The sequence below is a fragment of the Tamandua tetradactyla genome, chromosome 8 (genome assembly GCF_023851605.1).
Source record: "Tamandua tetradactyla isolate mTamTet1 chromosome 8, mTamTet1.pri, whole genome shotgun sequence".
In the NCBI taxonomy this organism is placed as follows: Eukaryota; Metazoa; Chordata; class Mammalia; order Pilosa; family Myrmecophagidae; genus Tamandua; species Tamandua tetradactyla.
The window spans coordinates 65,853,025-65,874,925 of record NC_135334.1 but is presented as its reverse complement, the minus strand read 5'-3'; the positions used below and the strand labels follow the sequence as shown (position 1 = coordinate 65,874,925).

Sequence of the window (21,901 nt, the reverse complement as noted above, 5' to 3'; positions counted from 1 at the left end):
CTTGGGTTTTCTGGGCAGCTCTGTCCCTTTCTAAGCCTGCCTGGTCTCTCCTCTCCACAGGATCTGATTCCCTACTTTCTTTGGGTTGAATGTTCAGGTCACCCTCGTTACATTTACTGAAGGCCCCCTGACTCCACACGTCTTTTCTCTCAGGGCTCAATGTCTCCTGTCGGCTGACTCTCCTAACTCACTGTCCACATCCATCCACTTTGCTGAGTGCGCTGATAACATACTAGACTTAGTGGAGTCCAGGAGGACTTGATAACGTCACATCATTTCTCTGACCAAAACAGTGTCCTCAAATGTAGGCTGAACTGATATTCAAATAACACGGTGGTAGTCCTTTTTTCAGAACCTCCTTCTATAATCTGATAACCTGTACAGCACTGGTAACCTACAGCTATTCACTGAGGAGATCTATCTGCCCCACCTCCAGCCCTTTAAACCCAATTAATTATTCCCAAGAGAAAACTTACACCCAGCAGTGGGGAAGAGCTCTGCTTCCAGGAGATGCCTTTGTGCGCCTTCCCTTTACCAGAACCTGAACTCCATAGTCTGCAGAGTGTAGGTAATCCAACTGGGGATCCTTCACAGTCCTGCAGTCCTCAGTGACCCCCATTTTCATTCAGTACCTACAGCAGCCCCTTCATTGTATTTTACTCATGACTCGAGGTGAAGGCTGGGTTTTTGACTGGCTGATGGGTCCAGGCATCCAGACCAGGAGAGAAAGATGGTGGTCAAGCCACCTAATCTGGTGATGGTGGTTCCCAAGTCTGCTGTGTCCCCTCCTTATTTAGGTTAGCTGAAGTCATTTATGACTCTATCACTTATATGGAGTTGAGGATGACAGAGGCAGAATGTCAGACAGAGCATTTATACCCATTAAACCTTTATTAAACACCTGCTCTGGGTCAGGCACTGTGTTGGGCTCTGGGGATGCATTTGATCCAGAGAGGAGTTCCAGGAAGACTTCCTCACTCTTAAGTCCATCTGGTGGAACTTCTGCCTTAGTTTTGAATTATGCTTTGTGGTTTCCAACCTGGAGCTGAGCCAAGCCCAGAGGTTACTATGGCTAGGACTCTCACATCCTGAGTAGCTGCTGTTGATCCTTTCGTCAGGGCTGCCCCTGCTCCAGTAGCTCTGGTGCCAGCTGGAGAGCTGCACAGACTCATAAAGCACCACCCATATAACTCCTGGAGCAACATCTTCATCTCTGGTATGGGGCTGGGCCTCTGAGAATATGAGTTCCTGGGGGGAGCTGTGGGCACTGTCCATTGGGTTGCTTGTTTCCCTCACTGAGAGTGGGGTCCAGTTGGTTTAAAGTCCTGACCTTGAATTCCTCTCCTTCCAATAAGTCCAAGCAACTGAAGTCTTAGTATGCCTCATACTAAAACCTCCCATATTCCAAAGCATAACTGGTAATCTGCAGAGTGAAGGAGCTCAATTCCGTGCTGGTCTCAGAAAAGTTGTTGGGTCTCTGGGTGACAGCCTGCTTTTTTGTTAAATAGAATCCCAGATACAAATTGTGTATAGTGTATGAGGTATGGATGGGTATGGGGCTCAGTCTACCTTGCACAGGCCTTTTATAGTTATACCCAGGCACTAAGTCAGGTCTGCCTGTCCATCAGAAATTCCACTCTCTGGAGAAGTGTCACTGGATTCCTTTCTAACAAAGATCCTGCCTGAAAGCCAGTTGGTCAGAATATTGCTTTCTCCCTTCCTCAAATTCTGATTCAACAATCTAAATATGGTTCCTCTCTGGGTGGTTTGCAGCCTTTCCTAGAGGACAAGTTACTCTCAAGTTTCATTTCCAATTAAGGAAATGGATTGAAAGCTCTTTCTAACATCTCTGCCACCATCACCACCATTAATTAGCAAGAATTTTCTTTTTTTTTTTGTATGTGGCAGGTTCTAGGGTGAGACTTTATATACATTAAAAAAATATATTTCTTAGGACCATTGCCATAGATATTATTTGTATTGCCACAGTGTCTGAGGAACAGTACATGAGGTACACTCAAGTGTGTTGGAGATGACCCAGATCAAGTCCATCAAACTAAAACTCGATTTCTTCCAAGTGGATGATCCATATACACAGTCCCAGTCCCAGTATATCTTTGGCAAACACCAGTGTGTCCATCCCTACCATTCCACATTTACGCCACATTCTACTAGCCACTCCCATTCATTAAAATTAATTTTGAACCAGCTCAGGGATAGAGCCAGACTATGCAATAAACACGTTTCAAGTTAAAAGAGAGAAAGTAAAAACCTAAAATTGTGAAACTGTAACCCATACCAAACTCTGAAAACTGTTCTACAACTCTGATGCTGTGCTTTGAAATGTATTGCTTTTTTGTATATATGTTATTTTTCACACAAAAAACTCAATTGTGGTGATAAGAAAATATTTATTCCTTCTAGTCTCCTACATTCTGGAGCAGCTAGAAGGAAAAATCTGAGAGGATGGTATTGTAACCCATGACAAACTCTGGGATCTGTCTTGTAACTACTTATTGAAGATTGCTTTGAAAAGACTGCTTTTTTTTTTCTTTGTTTTGTATACATGTTAAATTATACAATAAAAAAATCAAAAGAGAGAAAAATTCTATAAAGTTAAAAAAATAATTTCTCATGACAACCCTGAAAAATTGTATTACTCAAACCTTACAGATGAGGAAATTGGTGTTCAGATAAATTATTTTTCCAAAGGTCACATAGCTAGAAAGTGGATGCTAGGCCTAGGGTTTAAATCCAGGTCAGTCTGATGCCAAAGGTTGAGCTATTTTTACTATGCCACTCTGTTCTCTTGTAATAGCCACCATTTACTGTCACCTACCACGTAGTCACTGTGCTAGGTGCTTTATTTTAGTTAATCCTTTCAATGGCTTTTGTGAAATAGTTACTATTATTGATGATATATAATTGAAGACAGGTGTACAAGTGATAAATCATTTTCCTAAGGTTGAATACTGCTTCTAAGAAATAAAGCCAGCATTCAAACTCTGGGCACTTTCTACTATGCCATACTTTCTCAAATGCAGGGAAAGAAAGCAAAAATCCAAACTTGGTAAGTGATTTCACTTTACCCCCACGATGCAAAGAAGCACTGTATACCTTTCCTTTCCTTATTTCTGTTTCTTTATTCTTTAAGACAACCTATATGCATAAATGTCTTGAACAATTAACTACTAAGTGTTATAGTGAGTAATATGCAGTTCTTCCTTGAAGGACTCAGTTCAAAGGGATAGAAAGGCATTTACATAACAGGTTTCATCAAATCACTTTCCCAGAGCCATTTATCCTGTAAGTTGTAGAGTTGAGATCTGAAACCCAAGCCTGCCTGATGCCAAGGCCTGTACTCCTCACTACTACCCTGAAAGGTCCTATTCCCCAGTGCAGGATGCCCACTTGACAGGTTTTCTGAGGCAAGTCAGACCTGCTAGAGTAACAATGCTGAGCTGCCTGTGCAGATCCCAGAGTTTTCTGTGGCACTTACGCAGCAAGCTCAGTGAGGGACCAGAGGACATATGGGGACATGGTCCCTGCTGGAATGGATGGCATTGTTCAAGCCGGCACAGTTAAGTGTACCCCTTGAGCGGAACGGTCACAGACAGTCAACAAATCATCACTACTTCTAGGGTTCTCTTAGGGCACGGACCAGGACTTGAGCATCTTTGTCTCACGATACTCTCTCGCACAGAAGTCATGTACCTAGAAGGTACACATTCTGTGACTGCTGAATTCTAGAGAAAGCTCTGCATACATGAGACACCAATGCATTGGAAGACATTCAGAAGGAATTACTATAAATCCCTCCTTCTTGGATTTCTCTTCCTGCTTCACAGCTCCAGATCTGGGGACCAGAGAATAGACAGCCATCCTTTGCTGGCTCCTGTGTACTTTTACACTACTGGCTGTTTGCACAAGCTATTCCATCTGCCTGGAATATTCTTCTTTCTTCTTTGGCTAGCTATTTTTTTCTCATCTTTAAGACTCAGTTCATAAACAACACTAGATTTCCCCTATCTAGGAACACCTTCTCTGTGCTCCCAGAAAACCCTGAGGGCATATCTCTGGCCCATTACACTGTACTACAACTGCTCCCCCCCCCCCCCAACTTTTTTTTGTTCCCCTGAACCTAGGAGACTGCAAGAGATCAGTGGCCAAGGACTGTGTTCTACTCATTTCTGTGATTCCAGTGCAGGGCCTGGCACAGAGTAGACATAAGTGAAAAACTGTCCAAAGGATGATACAAATGAAAAAGAAAGACCATGTGGGCACATGGCCTGGGATGCAGCAGATGCACCTCTGCCCCCAGCCTAGCAAAATCTTCTGGTAATCAGTCCTGAGGGTGAACAGTGTCAAATCCTTTCAGCTCGTCTGGGGACTGTAGGATCAGTACGAGCTGACTGCAAAGTGGGTATCGATCCAAGATCCCCCTTGGACCTTTGATTTTTTACTCTCTCCATCTATCACCCAGCAAGAATGGCAAAATGTTGTTCATAAAAATTCCAAATGTCTTGGATAGCAGTTTTCTAGATGTAGGTACCTGAGGCTGCTCCTCTGCCTCCCTTGACATTCCATCAAGAACCCTTCTGGCCTCCCCCCACTGCCCCCCACCCCAAACCTGGCCCTTGAGGTGATTCAGCTGTCCTTCAGAGAGCCACGGCCAGAGCTGGGGCCTGATGGACTCACCCTCTGTCAAAGGGGTTCTCCCCGGGGATGATGTGTGTGCTGTCCCTGCCCACAAGGAACTTGATGCGGTCATAGAAGGAGTGTAGGTTCTGCTGAGACACAGGGGCCTGTGTCTCCTGGATGATGTCCAGAGGGTCAGGGGAGCCCAGGCACAGCGGGTTGACATGGCAGAGGGGCTGGAGGCAGCAGTCGGGGTCCATGCAGTCCACCAAGCCATCTGCAGGGGCAATAGAACATTTGGTTCATATTGCTATGTTTAATCAGCGCTATTTGTCCAGAACTCTTTCATTCACTTCTTTATTTATCTACTCACTGAAAAACTTTACTAAGTGCCTCATGTATGCCAGAGCCACTACTGGGCCCATAGAAGATCCAGCCCACCAGTATAGGAAAGACCAACAGGTAAGTACACCGCACAATGCATAATATATTACACACATACACATTTACATATATGCACACACATACATTCAAAGAGATAGAAGGAACAGTACACTGAAGGGCCAGAGGTGAGAGGAGACATGAACATCTGAGACACTAAATTCAAATGCTGGCTTGGAAGGTCAGGGGAATAACACAAGAGGAGGCTGCGAGAGGCCCAGGCTGGGTCCTAGAGGTCAGGTTGGGGAGTTTGCACTTTACCCTCAGGACAGGGGGGAACCACGAAAGGTTTTTTTGTTTGTTTGCTTTCACTGAAAGGTTTTAAGAGGAGGATCACACCATCTGGTTTGCATTGTTGAGAGAATATCTCCTGCAATGTAGAGAATTACTGGAGGGCACCCCAAGTGGAAGCTGGGGACCAGATGGAAGGTTGCCGAGGTTGGTTGTATGGGTGAAAAGTAATGGTTGTTTAGGCTAGAGCAGTTATAGTGGAAATAGAGACAAGTAGATGGTTTTGAGAAGATTGAAGAGGTAAAATCTATAAGACCTAGTGGTTGATTGGCTTTGGGGGTGAGGACCCTATAATCCTCAGTATCACTCCCAGCTGAATATAATTGTACAGCCGATGGCATAGCCCTCAGCCCTTGTTAATGAGGCTCTGCCTTCTAGAAGAGGTGGCTTTAGGGATATTGGTGCTTTCTGAGTTTGCTGGACAGTTTCAGATCTTTGACTGAATTATCATTAGCAGGAAATTCGAAATTCTACAAGACCACAGATTTTTGGTGTCATTATCCCCAAGCGCTTTGACAGGCACCCAGCGGAATCAGTTAGAATGGATAACAAACCCAGAGATCAGAGGATATTGCCTGAAGTAAGGCTGGGGAGAATCTGAAAGGACAAAAGCCCGGGATATAGTCTATGCGCTTCATAGGCAGAGAGGAGTTGAGCTGTTCATTTCCTGCGTGGATTCAGATCCCGGCTCTGCTGCTTGCTTGTGTGACTTGAAGCAAATCTCCCCACCATCCCAGGGGCCCAGGCCCTGTTCTGGTTATCTCAGTTGTATCTCTGGCCCTTAGTATAGAGTCTTGCATGTATCAACTGTTTGAAACATTATTATTAAATGGATGAATGAATGAGAATTGAATGAGTTAAAACAAATGAAGGAGGGATTAGACCAAATGCTAATCCATAAGAGCCAGAAAACCATCTTCTCATTCAGCTCAATTAAGCCATTCTTCCCACCTGTGATATGGAATCACTTACAATGGTTCAAGTCCTAGTACTGCCACTGAGTGACTCTGGACGAGTTCTTGTACTTAGTTTTTCTGAGGCCCAGGTTCCTCATCAACAATGTGGAAATAACATTAGTATCCCACTTCAATTCTGTGCCATGGAGCCAACAGCATGGATGGTGCCCCCCAGAGAACTGCACACGCCTTGGCTGGACTCAGGGCTCCACTGACAGAGGCAGCAGGGAGCACTGGCTTGGACTAAGGCAGATTTGGAGCCAGACCCCTGATCCTCCTTCCTGGCTGTGTGACCTGAGGCAAGCTACTGAACCTCCTTGAAATCCAGATTTTGTCTTAATAAGTTAGGAACAGAAATCCTGCATCCATCTCTCCCACTCCTGCTCAGTGGCCAGGAGTGGGTAGCCTCTTGAGGGCAGCACGGTGATAAAGAGTGTGAACTCCAGAGCTAGAGTGTCTGGGGTCCAGTTCTGATTCTGTGACTTACTTCTGTGTGAATTTGGGCAAATTACTTAAACTCTGGACCTCCATTTCCTACATTTCTAAAAAGAAGATAATAAGAGCGCATGTCGTATAAGAATTCAAATAATAATAAAAAGTATAATATTATGTCCCCAACTCCAGCAACAGAACCTGGCAAATAGTAAGTGCCTAATAAGTCACAGCTCCCCTTCTGCACCCCGAACCTAAAGGGCCATTTGTCCCTCATCTGATCACCTGTCTAATTCGTTCAGAGAGGTCGGGGGAAAGGTCACCCCTTACACCTCGGCACTGCTCTGGGTCCTAACTTGGGGCTTCTGTCCCAGCTCTTTGATTCACCAATTGCCTTGCAAAGCACCTGTCTTCTGCGGTTGGTGGGCTCCATCACACATTCTCAAGCCGCCCCTGTCAGACATTGCTTAAACACATAATTATAGCCCGTGCTGAGGGTTATTTGCATTCTGTTATTGATGCTAGCATGACAGATTCAGCTGCAGCATCCATAACTCTGCAGAAAGGCTCCATTATTCAATCCCAGTGAGCAGGAACGTTGACCATTAAATCAGCTAGCACAATTGAAGGGCTGTGAAAAGTCATGGCTAATTTGAAATTTTATTAGCTTATGCCTGCTCTTGTTTACCACCAAAGCAGTCTCTGAAAACCAGTTTTTTTTTTTTTTTTTTTTTTTTTTTACCTCTTTATAACCACTCTGCTCTATAGCACCCAGGTAAAACTAGTTCCTGTGCACGGGGGATGTCTGCTCTCTAGTCCTGAGGAAAGTTAGCCAGAAATTATCATTAACATTTCTATTAAATTGGTGATGGTGATGATAACTCACAGCTACCATTTATAGAGTGCCTGGCATTGCGCTAAGTGCTCTAGAAGGAATGTCTTATTTAATCCTCCAGACCCTGTGATGTACAACTGTTATACTCATTTTATAGAGAAGGAACCAGAGGCTTAAAGTGAAACAGTAACTTGGTCAAGGCCATTAAAGTTATTCAGCGAAGGACCCAGATTTTGAACTCAGTGTGCTCTGAGATTTGAAGGATTCTTTGAATCCTGGAGAGATTTTAGGAATGATTTTTTTAGTAGAGAACATAAACTTATGAGACCTGCTGCAACACTACCCTTCCGTGCTCTTCTAGCATCCTGGGCAACTTCCATCCAGAGCATTTCTCTCCCTGTTACTCTAATTGCTGGTTTTCCCACTATGTCCCTCCACCCCGTCTCCAAACAAACAACGCGCTTCCTATAGAGCAGGGCTGTATGGTTCATTTCAGCATCCCAGGGACCAGAACTGGACCCGAACAGAGACCGTACTTCCCGGAGGTTTGATGAATGGATAAACAACTGACCAGGCCAGGGCGGCTCCACTGATCCAAGATCAGAATCACAGGACACCGGGATCTAAAGGAGCCTTTCATTCTAGGGCAGGTGGCAGTATGCACAGTGTTTAACAGAGTACTGTGTAAGCTGTGCAACCTGGTACAAGTTCTTAACCTCTCTAAACTTCAGTTTCTTTATATTAGAAGAGAAAAAGAAAGACAGTTAATTTCTTTGACTCACTAATCTGCCTCTACAGCCAGATGTGAAGTTCCAAACCTTCTCTTGGGCATGTTGTGACAATAAGGCAATGATTTTCCCAAGAAGAACTTTGAGAAGCAGAATCTGTCTAAAAGCAGGGGACCCATATGCATGCACGCTCCATAGTAAACAATACGCTGCAACATGGATCCTTCCACTAGGATTTACGGCTTTTATCAGTTATGGAAAATTCTCAGGTTGTAAGCTCTTTAGATAGTCCTCTCTACAATTCTAATTTTTTCCTTGTGAATACTATTAAATGCATATCCTTACCCTCCTTTTAGTTTTTGTTTCTCTCCACCACTTTCTTAATCTCCATCTTTTTATCTATGCTCATTTATTTCCTCATATATATTCTATTTTACTTATTGACCCTTCATCTATGTCTGATCTGCTGTTTAACCTGTTCTGTAGGTCATTAATATATTACCATGTTTTAGCATAGTCTATTTGGAACTATTCCAAATCTGCCTGTTTCTTTTGTGATACTATCTTGTTCTTTCCTTATGGTATCTATACACTTATAGTCTCTTTCAGCGCATCACATTTTGGGGAGTGGTAATCCCCTTGTATAATCCTTCAGTTTATGGCTGATTATTGCCTGTTGTGGTCTATAATTCTGATAGTTTGCTCTAGGGGATCCTGTATGACCCACGTGTTGAACTAACCCTCCAGAGTAGTTTTCCATTTATTTCTGCTTGTCATTCGAGGGATACCACCAATCTGAGACTACTTTCAGGTTGCTTTCTTTGCTTGGAATTTTAGGACCACTTTGGTAGCCTAAATCTGCATCATAAGACATTTTAAGGTGTAGGCTCAGGCTTTTAGTAGACGTTTTCAACTGCCCAGAACCAGGGCAGAAAAATGCCTTAATGCCATCCCTCTGGCCCGATAGGAAGTTTTTTAGTTCCACCCTTACATGAGTTACAGTCTTTAAGGGTCCAGGTTTATGTAGGGCCTCAAATTTCCCACTATGAGTATGCCTTGTCTCCTGACTTTCAAGTGTATATTTCAAGAAACTATTTTAACTGAGGCTTACAGCCCCCACCTCCACTAGGGCTGCTGCAGCTTCAGCTCTGCTACCTACAGCTTTTGCTTCTGGAATCTGGGGCTCTCCATTCCCCTTTTCCCTTGATGTAGAGTAGAAATACCTCAATATATATTTTTCGGGATTCTTTCTCTTTGACTGGTTTAGGAACATCTACTTTTATAAGCACTTCCTATTTCAATTTTATAGTACATATAAGTTGGTGTGCTTATGAAATGCCCATGTTTCATAAATTTTGCTATTCCCATTGAAAGCCCTCATTATTATTGCACAGAAATTTGTCTCCCTCCCTCCCTTCCTTCCATTTTTTAAAATAAACAAGGCATGGAGTTTAAAAACAAATTGTTCAGGGTGCACGGGTAGTTTGGTGGTTAGAATGCCTGCCTTCCATGCAGGAGACCTGGGTTTGATTCCTGGACCAGGCACCCCTCCCCTCAAATAAAACCCAAATTGTATCTTATGGTCAAAGGGATTTTGTGATGATCTAGTCAGTCATTTTTCTGGGAAGAGATGTCCCAGCAAGGGCTCTGTACTTCAGTTTCCCCATCTGTAACATGAATTATCAACTCTACTTCAAAGAGCTGCTGTGAGGATTACTTGAGATCACGGATGTGAAGCAGTCAGGCTAACCACTAGCACCTAAGTAAGTGCTTGAGAAATGATAGTTATATTAGCACCTGGTCAGGCGCTTTCCTTGAACAGGCATCTGAGGAACAGACCTGCCATTTGGCCCTATGCACACATTCCAGGGTAGCTCTTTTTGGATACAGTTTGGTCTTAGAGGACTGACTTAGATAAACACAGTTGTAGCAACACATTTAGAAATTAGGCTAGGAGAGACCTCAAGGGACTTTTAGATTCTGAAATGGAGACACTGGGCCTGTGAAATTGTTCACTGTGTATTTTGCAGATTAGAATAATTAATGCCAGGCTAAGAATTCTGTCCACCTGCACCTTTCTATGTTGGTGCTCCCTAAACATTCATGCAGCAAATATGTGCTGAGTAGTAAATGTGGGCAAAACTTCCACTAACAGAGACAGCCAAATTTAAATAGTGTTTTTAAAATAACTAGAGCCCACAAAATTCCTATCAAAGGCTACAGTTTATAAGACCAGCTTTGGTGCAACACTCCTTTTATATGTCCAAATATACATATACACACACACACACACTATATAGAGTCCTGAAACAGTGCATATGGCTGCTTTGCAGGAGAGGAAAATCTTTCATAATTTAATTCTCTTAGGCCCAGATGATGAGTTTCAGAAGATACATATTAAAAGGAAAAAGTATGCTTTGGGGACAGAAAAGTAAATTTTGGGGTAGAACAGAAATACATCAATATGTATTTTCCAGGATTCTCTGCTCCGGGCTAGTTTGGAAGCATCTGTATTTTTTTTAAGCATTTGTAACTCACATAAGTGTATATTACACACAAGTTGGTTAGTTCACGAGATGTCCATATTGCTTGTATTTTGCTATTCCCACTGAGAGGCAGAAAATACACCAGGAAAATTGAGAGTATTTTCCTTCAAATATTCAGTAAAACCCTCCTAAAACCTAAACCTCAACTTCTGGGAAAGAACACAAATTTCCTTTTGGCCTCACAGTTTTGCTCCCTTCCCCCACCCCCCACCCCGCACTCCCCAAAGGCCTTGCAAGGTGAAAGTGAAAAGGAGCAGAAAACATGCTGAAGCGACCATTCAGACTTCTGGAGGCTGCCAAGGACACAGCAATACTGCTCCTAGGAAAGGTCTCTGATGGAGTGTGGAGGGCAAGGGAAAGAAGAAAGAAGTAAGGGAAGGGAATGGCCAAGGAAAAAGGTGGAGTAGAGATTTTTAAAAATGGCCCGGATCTTTGGGGCACTAAATGACACATTCCAAAGGTTCACATGCCCCGATCCTTGAACGTGAAGACCTCCAGGACTCCAAACAGATCACTGGCTTCTCCCAGCGTTCCTATCTGCTACTGACTTGAGGATGAGTCATTTCCTCTTGCATCCTTCCTCCTCTAGGCGGAAGTGTCCACCTCTAGGCGGATGCCCTTGAGAGCTAGGGAAAGGAGCATATGGGAGAAAAAAAGTCAAGGCTGGAAACCTGCAGAACTGGTTCCTCCTTTGAATCTTTTACTCTCTAGCTCTGAGACCTTCATAAGTCTGCGATGCCATTTACTCACGTAAAGCTAGGATAATATGTTCTGCCAAGCTCTCAGGATTGCTGAAGGATTCTTGGGTTTGAAGAGTAAATGAGGAGTTCACTGAAAGAAATGTCGGTGTCCTTCCCATGCTGAGGCTGTTCCCTGAAGCCCCCTCTGCAGACAGGTGCTGGGGCACCAAAGTGGGTAAAGTTCTGAGCCAGCTACTTGTCCCTTTCTTTGAGAGATTAGCCGTGGTGCTGACTTGGCTTTCTATTTATGTGATCATAACAGCTGTCAGTAAGTGGGGGGGCCTTAGGTGACTCATCTCCCTTCCCTGATGTCAGAGTCCTCATTGCACCTCATGGAGGGCAAATGAGGTGGCCTCTAGGGGCTGGCATGCCTGAAAGCCACCTCCTGGCCTGTAACTGCCACAGAGCAGTCTCCCCTGGAGGATGGACTGCTGTGACTTTCACAGAAACTACCTCTCTCCCTGTTGAGTATGATCTCTTTGGTCACTATAAAAGGATAGCTCTTTCTCCATGGATGTCACTTGTTATAGCAAAAAAGACTTCCCCTCAGGGTATTAATTATTGTTACAGGGGAAAGAGCAAGTTCAAAATCGTGAATCAGAAATGCGGTCCTCCAGCCAGGATTTCTTTATACGTTTGAAGACCACAATGTCCCTCACAACCTGAGATAACTCAGGTCACTACTCCACTGTTCTGAGGGGCCTTTTCACAGAAAGGCAACTTTAGACCACAGGCAGAGTGTCCAGCCCTCCTCTGAGGTCCTATATGCTCTGTGCCAACCTCGGTCCCAGCTGAGTGACCTCTCCAGTGACAGGGAGCTTCCTACGTTAGGTGACCATTTACATCTTGGAAGGCCCTGTCATACAATTCTTCCTTCTTCTGGTCAAAACCCATGTCCTTCAGTCCAGCTCTCATCCAGAAGATTATAGCAGCCACCCAAATGGTCTCCTTGTCTCCCGTCTTGCTCCCTACAATCCATTCTCCACTCTGAGGCAGTGATCTTTCAAAAACCGGAATCATATCAGGCCACCATCCTACTGAAACCCAATAACTCCCCATTGCTCATTAGTGGGGATTGCAAGGCCCCTGAGCACCTTTCCATCCTGACTTCTCACCATCCTCTCACCTGGACTTCCCTGACTGCCCCCTCAGGCACCACCACTGTTATCTTTGTTGCTAATAGTTGTGCAGTGTTAAGGGCTAATGCATACATGAACTCATCCCATCCACTACAATACCTCTGAGGGAAGTAAGATTACTATACCTGTTACACAGCTGAGGAAACTGATGCTCAGAGAGGTTAAGAGGGTTGCCCAATATCACACAGCACACAGTCTGATTCCAGAGCACTAGAGTTCTTTCCTGCCACACCATATTGCTTCCCATTGTGAACTTCCCTCTGTCCTTTAAATGCTCAATGTTTCCTCCTGCCTCAAGGGTCCTCACACATATTATAGCAGGCTTTCTCCATTCTTTGTCTAGCTAATGCTCCACATCCTCGGTCTCTGCTTAGGGTACAATGCTCTAAATGCTCCCTGTGTTTTCACCTATCCCATATCGTGGCAGTTACTTGTTTCTTTTCTGTTTTCTTCATCCACTGTGAGACACTTAAAGGTGGGAATCATGTCATTTCACCATTGTATCTCCGGTACAATGCATGTCTGGCCCAGAAGGAACAGTTTTACAATCCCATGATTGATCGCAAGTCTATCTTTGTAAATACAGATAAAAAAATGTATCTGTTCAGATATTTGAAGAGATTATGCCCTGACACTTCCTATCCCTCTGCTGAGTTTTCTCTGAGTTCCTCAGTTTTCTGGTGTGATGCACCAGGGGCATCTGAATAGGGTGGAGACTTCCAGGAAGACCTCTTTCCCTCTACACCAGTCATCACAGGCTTCCTTCTTTTCCCTAAACACAAAGGCTCACTGACGTCTTAGGGGCTCAACGTTAGTTATCCCCTCTGCTGGCAATGATCTGTATGTAGCTCCTTCTCAACACTTGGGTCTTGGCTCAAAAAATCACCTCTTTCTAGAGGTCTTCCTTGATTATCTGATCTAAAGTAGTCCTGGTAGGGCGGGCCATGGTGGCGCAGCAGGCAGAGTGCTCGCCTGCCATGCCAGAGGAACTGCGTTTGATTCCTCGTGCCTGCCCATGTAAAAAATAAATAAATAAATAAATACAGTAGTCCTGGTCACTCTTGGTCTTATCTCTATGCAATGGAATTTGCCATTAACATCATATTCATATTCTGATTTGTGAGTCTTTCTCCCTCACTAGAATGGAGTCTAATAGGGCTTTTTTGTATCATCTACACAGCAGTATCTCCCAGTTTCTAGATCAGTGCCTGACACACACAGTGGGTGTTCAGAAATGAATGAATGTGGGAGCACGTATATTGGGGATTCCCTTTCTACTTTCATCCTCCAGTACTGGCTTCTGATTCCATTCATAAAACGGAGGTGGTCAGAACAGTCTCACGCATTTAGCTGGTACAGTTTGGATTTCTTTTTATGGCTACAAGAATACCAAAGTACCTTCTGTGGCAGAAAATACTTTTTTGCTATAATCTTCTTACTTTTACTAATTTCTGGAGAGTAACAGAATAAGAGAAAGGCAGACATTAAAAATGTCATTGTTTTCTAATAATGCTACATCACACACACAGGCCCCTAACAGTTTACAAAGCATTTTCCCACAATCCCTGCAAGGTTACAACTGGAGAAACTGAATCTGCAAGTGCTTAAGGGACTCGCCTAAGTCATCCTGTTTGAAAAGTAGAACATTTGAAAGCCCATGCTTTTTACACTATAAGAGTAAAGGAAAGAAATAAGCAAATTGTTACCTAAGGGAAGAGCCATCTCTGAAGCAGTCTTGTAAAAAAACAAACAAACAAACAAAACCCAGAACCTGAATCTGATCAAGTTTTCTAAATCCATCAATTTAAGGAAACACACAAGGCAGAGGAACACGATAAACAACACTGTGAAATGTAACTGGCAAGATTCAGACCATGGAAACGCCACAGGACAAAACATTCCTATATCTTCAGCAGATCAGTTGCAGGGAGAAACAAGAGACAGAAGGGGAACCTATTTGTTGAAACAAAAGAGACTTAAAGGACACATTGACCAAATGCAATGTGACTTTGGATCCTTAACAAAAAGCTGTAAAAGTAATTATGCCATATATGAAACAAATTGAAAATTAAACACTGACTAGCTAATTGATGATATTAAGAAATTATTGTTGATTTTCTTTTCAGGTTTGGTAATGACATTGCTGTTAGGCCACAAAAGGAGTCCTTATCTTTTTCAAGTTATATACTCAAATATTTATGGATGAATGATAGGCTATCTGTGATTTGTTTCAAAATAATAAGGGAAGAGGTATAAGTGGGTGGGAATGAACATGGATTGATGGAAGTTAGTGTTGGCTGATGGATACACAGGAGTTTATTTTACTATCTGCTGCTTTTGTATATATTTAAAATTCTCCATTAAAAAGAAAACAAGTAAAGCACAAAAGGGTGTGCAAGAATTTTATCCGAGGTGGTGGTTCAGTTACTTTTCTCATCTTATGAATGAGGAAATTCGGGCTCAGGTTAAGTGATTTATCCAAGGCTTTAAGTGCCATAGTGGAGTGGCAGAGTTGGGAATTTGATCCCTTATATTTTTCCAAATCCAGCTGCTAGGCATTATTCCATGGTCTTCACCTCTTTATGGGTCGATGCTTTGGGATACTCTGGTTTCCCCAGCCCTATCCTTTCTCCACAGAGGGCAGGAGCTAACTTGTTTATTGCTGTATCTAAAGGAAAAGCACAGTGCCTGGCACATAGTTTGTATCATAATTGGTGAACAAATGAATGAATGACTTCATGAGGATCCTGAAACAAACAGCTAAATCAGTTTGACAGGGCCCATTTGAGGGTCCAAAGTGTATGCTGGGAGCCAATCTCTGTGGGAAGAGCTCATACCTCTCCTTACAAAGGAAGCACAGATGATAAAGCCTGTTATCTTCATTCAACACCTCTTTAGGGGCAGGCAGGCCCTATGCTAGGCACTGGGCATGCAGAAATAAGACAAAGTAATTGCTTCCAAAGGATTCAGGGTACTAGGTCAGAGAGATAAGAAAGTTCTGGAAAAGAAGGAAGCAAAAGGAAGCCCAAAGGTGGGAGCCCAACTCAGGCTGGGGACCAGGATATTTCCTAAAGGTGAGAATGCTTAAATTGAGACTAGAAGGGCAGACAAAAAAACCCCAAAAGGATAACAGAGATATGGAGTGGGGACAAATTATAGAAATGTATGGACTAGTGAATTTTTGGTATAGTAGCTGTTTGCAAGGTTCCTTAAATTGATGGTTCAATGGATTGCGTACAATGATTCCATCAAACTCTGCAGGTTTAAGTCTTCTGTCAGCTTGACAGCTCATCAGCCAACCTCATCTAGCTGTTGTCTGCAGTCTGGACACAGAACCGGTTTGCAAAAGGCTGTGAGCAGTATCCAGGTGGGAGGGGGGTCCTGGGTAGGGAGGGTGTTAAGTGCTTCCCTTTGGTACACATCTGGGAGAAGTTTTTGTCACTTGCTATAATAAATTCTGTGCCTTCTTTCAAAAGACTTGCAAAATCTTTATCTGCCTCTTGGAATACAAGATTTTTAAAGGTCAATTTCTCTCTTGTCTTTTATCATGTGAAACTCGGTTTAGAGATAATCTTAAAGGGTGACTAAATTCTATGGCTTTATGTGAACTGTCTATTTCTGCAAAGGGAGATAGGAGAAGGGAGAACGGAGAGCTTTGTTCTCAGTTGCATCTATCAATTATCTGTAATGGAACCCATGATTGTATTACATGGGGCCAAGCACACATAAAAATATCACACCTTGAATCTGCATAAAGATCCTTTTTCAAAAGGCATTGGTTGTATAGAATTCCAGATATTTTATTCTGGCTTCCTCTTTTAAAACACTGGTTCCTTTCTAATTTTAGCTCTAATCCTAATCCACTATGTGACTTTGGACATCTCATTTCAGCTCACTGAGTCTCAGTTTACCTGCATGTAAATGTCTGCCTTGCAAGATTGCTGTGAGGGTTGGAGATCATGTACATAGAGTGTCTAGCACAGCACCTGGCACTTAGGAAGGCTCTATAAAAGATGGCTATTATTTCCCGTTTCCTATACTTGGATTTTTTATCTTTGTACCAATGAGTAACAGTTCTGAATATAAATATTAATAAAGAAAACTAAAAAGGTCAATACATTATTGCATGGATAAATACGGTAAACCTTAAGTGAAAAAAATAGAATATGAAATTATATAGAAAGCATAATTCCAATATTTACAAATAACTATTTATATATAAATATGTATTTTGTAGTAAGCATCATGCTTCTGTGATCGCAGGTGGAAAGAAGTGGGAGAAAGAACTGTTATGTGCAGGTGATGAACTAAGGCTTAGAGAAGTTGAATAACTCACTCAAGGTCATACAGCCAACAAGGGGAGGAGCCGGGATTTGAACCTATAATCTAGGTATAGATCCTAGACTTTATTCACTATGGGATGCTATAGGGCCTCTCAGGCATTTTAAATATATGACCTGCAAGGTAGGCATTGTTATCTTCATTTTACAGTCAATTAGCCTCTCTGGGCCACAGTTTCATCATCTCTGAAGTGGAGATGAAATGAACATCCTCATCAGAGGGCTGGTGTGTATCAACTGAGAAGATGCATGGGTCAGCACTTCATAGAGTATCACTATCAACAGGGCACACTTTATCAAGTGGGGTACTCAGAGGGATTTCATGCTGAGTGGGTGGGTCAGGGCCCTGTGACCCATGGGCTCCTCTCACCAACCAGTATCCTGGATGAAGTCTGGTGGCGTGTAGGATTAACTGAGCAGCTCAGACAGTTTAATTTGAAAAAGGTTTGCTTCAGACCTAGAAAATTGAGGAATAAGAGAAACTGGGGGTTCTCAGATAACTTGAAGGGCCCACAGTTCTTTTAGGATGCAGCCAGGCTGCTGATATCTGATCACAATGAAAAACAATTATTGCAGTGTGTTTGTAATTATGTCCTTCTGGATTGTGGACTTCTAAATGGCAGGAACTCTTTTATTTGTCTCTGAACAAGGCAAGGACCAGTGCAGAACAGATATTCCCTTAACATTTGTTGGTGAATGAACTCATGTTGCAGGGCTATTGGGAGGCTTTGGTAAATAAAATATTTAAAAGCTCATTTCAAAAAAGTAGTAAAACTATATCTGCAGATAACATGATCCTTTACAGAGAAAATCCAAAAAAATCTAGAGGAAGCTATTAGAGGTAATAAATTAAACAAAGCTGCAGGGTACAAGATTAACATGCAAAAATCAGTTATGTTTCTGTATAGCAGCAATTAAAAATCTGAACTAGAAATTAAGAAAACAATTGCATTTATAATAGCATCTAAAATAATAAAATATCTAGGAATAAATTCAATCAAGGAGGTACAAGACTTGTACACTGAGAACCGTAAGACACTACTGAAAAAATTAAAGACCTAAACAAATGGCAAGACATCTTGTGTTCATGGATTATAAGACTTAATATTGTGAACATGTCAGTACTACCCAAAGCAATACACAGATTCAATGCAATCCCTGTAAAAATTCCAGCAGCCTTTTTTTTTCAGAAATGGAAAAGTTGATCCTCAAATTCATCTGGAATTGAAGGACTTCAAACAGCCAAGGCAATTGCGAAAAAGAGGAACTTAGAGGTCTCCCATTCCCAATTTCAAAACTTACTACAAAGCCACAGTAATCAACACTGTGGTACTGGTTAAGGATGGATATACAGACCAATGGAAAAGAAGCAAGAATCCAGAAGTGAATGCACACATCTATAGTCAATTGATTTTTGACAAAGGCACCAAATACACTAAATATGGAAAGAATAGTCTTTCTAAAAATGGTGTTGGAAAATTGCCTAAATAAATGAAAAAGAATGAAATTGGACCCCTATGTCACATACAAAAATTAACTCAAAATGGAACAAGGACTCAAACATAAGAGCAAAAACCATAAAATTCTTAGGAGAAAATGTTCATGAACTTTGGATTTGGCAATGATTTCTTAGATATAACCTCAAAAGCATGAGCAACAAAAGGAAAAAAATAGATTAAATGAAATTCATCAAAATAAGAAAAAATTTGCATCCAAAGATGCTACTGAGAAAGTAAAAATATGATCTACAGAATGGGAGAAATTATTATGTCATATATCTGATAAGGGTTTAATATCCAGAATTTATAAAAAATCTACTATAACTCAACAACAAAAAGACAGAAACAAAATTAAAAAATGGGCAAAGGACTTGAATATACATTTCTCCAAAGAAGATATACAAATGGCCAATAAGAGCATGAAAAGATGCTCAACATCATTGGCCATCAGGGAAATGCAAATCAAAACCACAATGAGATACCACCTCACACTTAAAAAATGGGAAACAGAAAGTGCTGGTGAGGATGTGGAGAAGCTGGTACCCTAATAAATTGTTGTTAGGAAATTCGGTAGTTCCTTAAAAAATAACATAGAATTATCATATGACCCAGCAATTCCATCTTTCGGTATATACTCTAAAGAACTGACAACAGGAACTTGAGAAGATAGTTGTATACTGATTTTCATAGCAGCATTATTCACAATAGCCTAAAGCTGGAAATAACTCAAGTGTCCATAAATAAATGAATGGATAAGCAAAATGTGGTATGTACACACAATGGAAAATTATTCTGCCATAAAAAGGAATGACGTTCTGAGACATGTGACAACATGGTTGAACCCTGAAGACAGAATGTTGAGTGAAATAAGCCAGACACACAAGGATAAAAATTGTATGATTCTACTTATATGAAATATATAGAATAAGCAAATTTATATATAGAGAAAATGGATTAGATGTTACCAGGGGCTGGAGAGAGAGTGTGGGAGAAATGAGGTTTTTTTTTTTAAATTGGTGTAGAGTTTCTGTTTGGGGTCAAGAAAAAGTCATGGATAGTGGGAATAGTAGTGCAGTATTGTGAATATAATTAATACCATTCTATGTTGTGGATTGTTCTTTTCCAGTTCCTGCTAGTTTATCTTTTAGAGTATTTGAGGAGGCTCCATTACCCTGTGTCCAGATCAGCTCCATTTCCTATGATAAGGAACTGTTTCTCCCACCAAAACTGAGGTGGGAGTTTTGTTCGGACTTTTGCATGCCCCTGCTCCAGGTGTTCAACAGCTGTTTGAACACAATGGCCACAATGCTTGACTATTGAGAAGGGAATGACTTTTCATGATAAAACTTCTTTCCCCTTTTCTTTTATTGCATATATATATATTGTTGCTAGTTATTGGCATTGTGTCTCCACAGAAGAACTGAAGGAAAATATTGAGGTAATTATGCAAATAATTTAGGCCAACATATATTTCCTATGATTGTATTTCAAATATGATTGCAGGAGGTAGGGTAAGATGGCTGCATTGGGAGGTATAGAATTTAGTTCTTCCTCCAGGGCAGCTGGTAGATAGACAAGAACTGTCTGGAAGAGCTGTTTGGGGGACTTCTGTGACCAGACACACATAGTACACCAGTCTGAAATGAGTAGAAGGGCCAAAGATCAGATAAACCCAGAGCAAGCACAAAAAGAACCCTGAGGTCTCTCCCAGCAGAGAATTGCAGGGTTGACAACAAAAAACAAACAAACAAACAAACAAACAAACAACAGAGGTTTTTGAAGTCAGCTCAGCTCAGAGCACTGGAAAGGGCTGTGTCCCAAGGAAAGGAGAACAAAGAACTGGGTACCAACAGGGCTGTTGATCAGGAAGCAGGGGATTCACTCTGAAAAGGATTTAAAAAAACAACAACAACTTGTTTTAGCAGCACATTACAAAAAAAGCCTCAGACATTTTAAATTGTCAGCACCGACCCCGGCAAGGGTAGACTTAATGTATGTCTGAGAGACAAAGTAACTAGTTAGTTGAAGAAGATAATTCCCTAAAGGGCATATTTTCCCCCAAGAAAAAGGGGTATAGGGGTGGGTGGGTGGGTGGGGTGGGATTTGGGGGTGAGGGGGTGGAGGAAGGCAGGGCCCAGCACAAGTAGTGGCTCTCATTCATAGAATTCAGACTCCAGGGGCTGGAAAATAGAAATAGCTTAAGCCCACCTTCTACCTCAGCCTCTGTATCAACCACGTCCCTGGCAGGGAGAGGGTCTGCTGAGAATTAAAGGCACTACACCACTTTATGCCAGTGGGGAGTTGTAGGCTGATAAGCACCACAGGCTGGACAGGATAGGGAAAGCACAGGGTCAAGAGGCTTCACAAGACAGTCAGCAACCTGTTGGGATGCATCCTCAGGGAAACTTGATACTGATTACCTCTTCCCAAGAACTGGGGAGACCCACATCAAAAAAAGGTACCCCATAGTCAGAGCAAGAAGCAGAAAAACAACAGCTGAAAAATTCTGATTGGTTAAACAGAAGCTATGCTAGAGGTCTAGAATAAGTTGAACCAAATGTCAAAGAACCAACAGAGAACAAAGCCATCCAGAAAGAAAATCCTAGATAAAAGAAAGAAAATAACCTCCAGAATAAACTAATCAAGGAAATCAAGGCCTAGACACGGGGAAAAAAATCATGAGTCATACTAGAAAGAACAAAGATGTGATCCAGTTAAAGGAACAAACTAACATTAGAAATGGGATACAGGAGTTGAAACAACTAACTGAAGATGTTCAAACAAATCTTCTAAATCAAATAAAAAATCAAATCCATGAGGGGAAAGAAAATATGGTAAAAGAGATGAAAGATATAAATAAGATAATATGACCATACAGAAGAACCTGAAAGCTTGAAAAATCAAATGGCAGAACTTATGGGAATGAAAGGCACAATAAAAGAGATGAAAACTATAATGAAGACATACAACAGCAGATTTGAAGAGGTAGAATAAGAAAAGATTAGTAAAATAGAGGACAGGACATCTGAAATCCTACACATAGAACAACAGATAAGGAAAAGAATGTTAAACTATGAGCAGGGTCTCAGGGAACTGAATGACAACATGAAGCGCATATACATGTTACGGATGTCCTGGAAGGCGAAGATAAGGGAAAAGGGAAGAAACAATAATGGAGGAAATAATCAATGAAAATTTCTCAGCTTTTGTGAAAGACATAAAATTACAAATCCAAGAATTGCAGCATAACCCAAACAGAATAGATCTGAATAGACCTACTTCAAGACACTTACTAATCAGATTGTCAACTGTCAAA

At 41.9% G+C, this 21,901-nt stretch overlaps 1 protein-coding gene across 5 annotated transcripts in view; it reads right to left on the bottom strand.

Moving 5' to 3' along the window:
* TENM4 (teneurin transmembrane protein 4) overlaps positions 1-21,901 on the bottom strand; it is a 780,788-nt gene that overhangs the window by 98,886 nt on the left and 660,001 nt on the right. For all 5 annotated transcript variants that reach the window (XM_077113447.1, XM_077113449.1, XM_077113448.1 and 2 more), the window contains one exon: positions 4,699-4,915. In XM_077113447.1, coding sequence (XP_076969562.1) covers positions 4,699-4,915 — 217 coding nt within the window. The remainder of the gene's footprint in view (positions 1-4,698; positions 4,916-21,901) is intronic.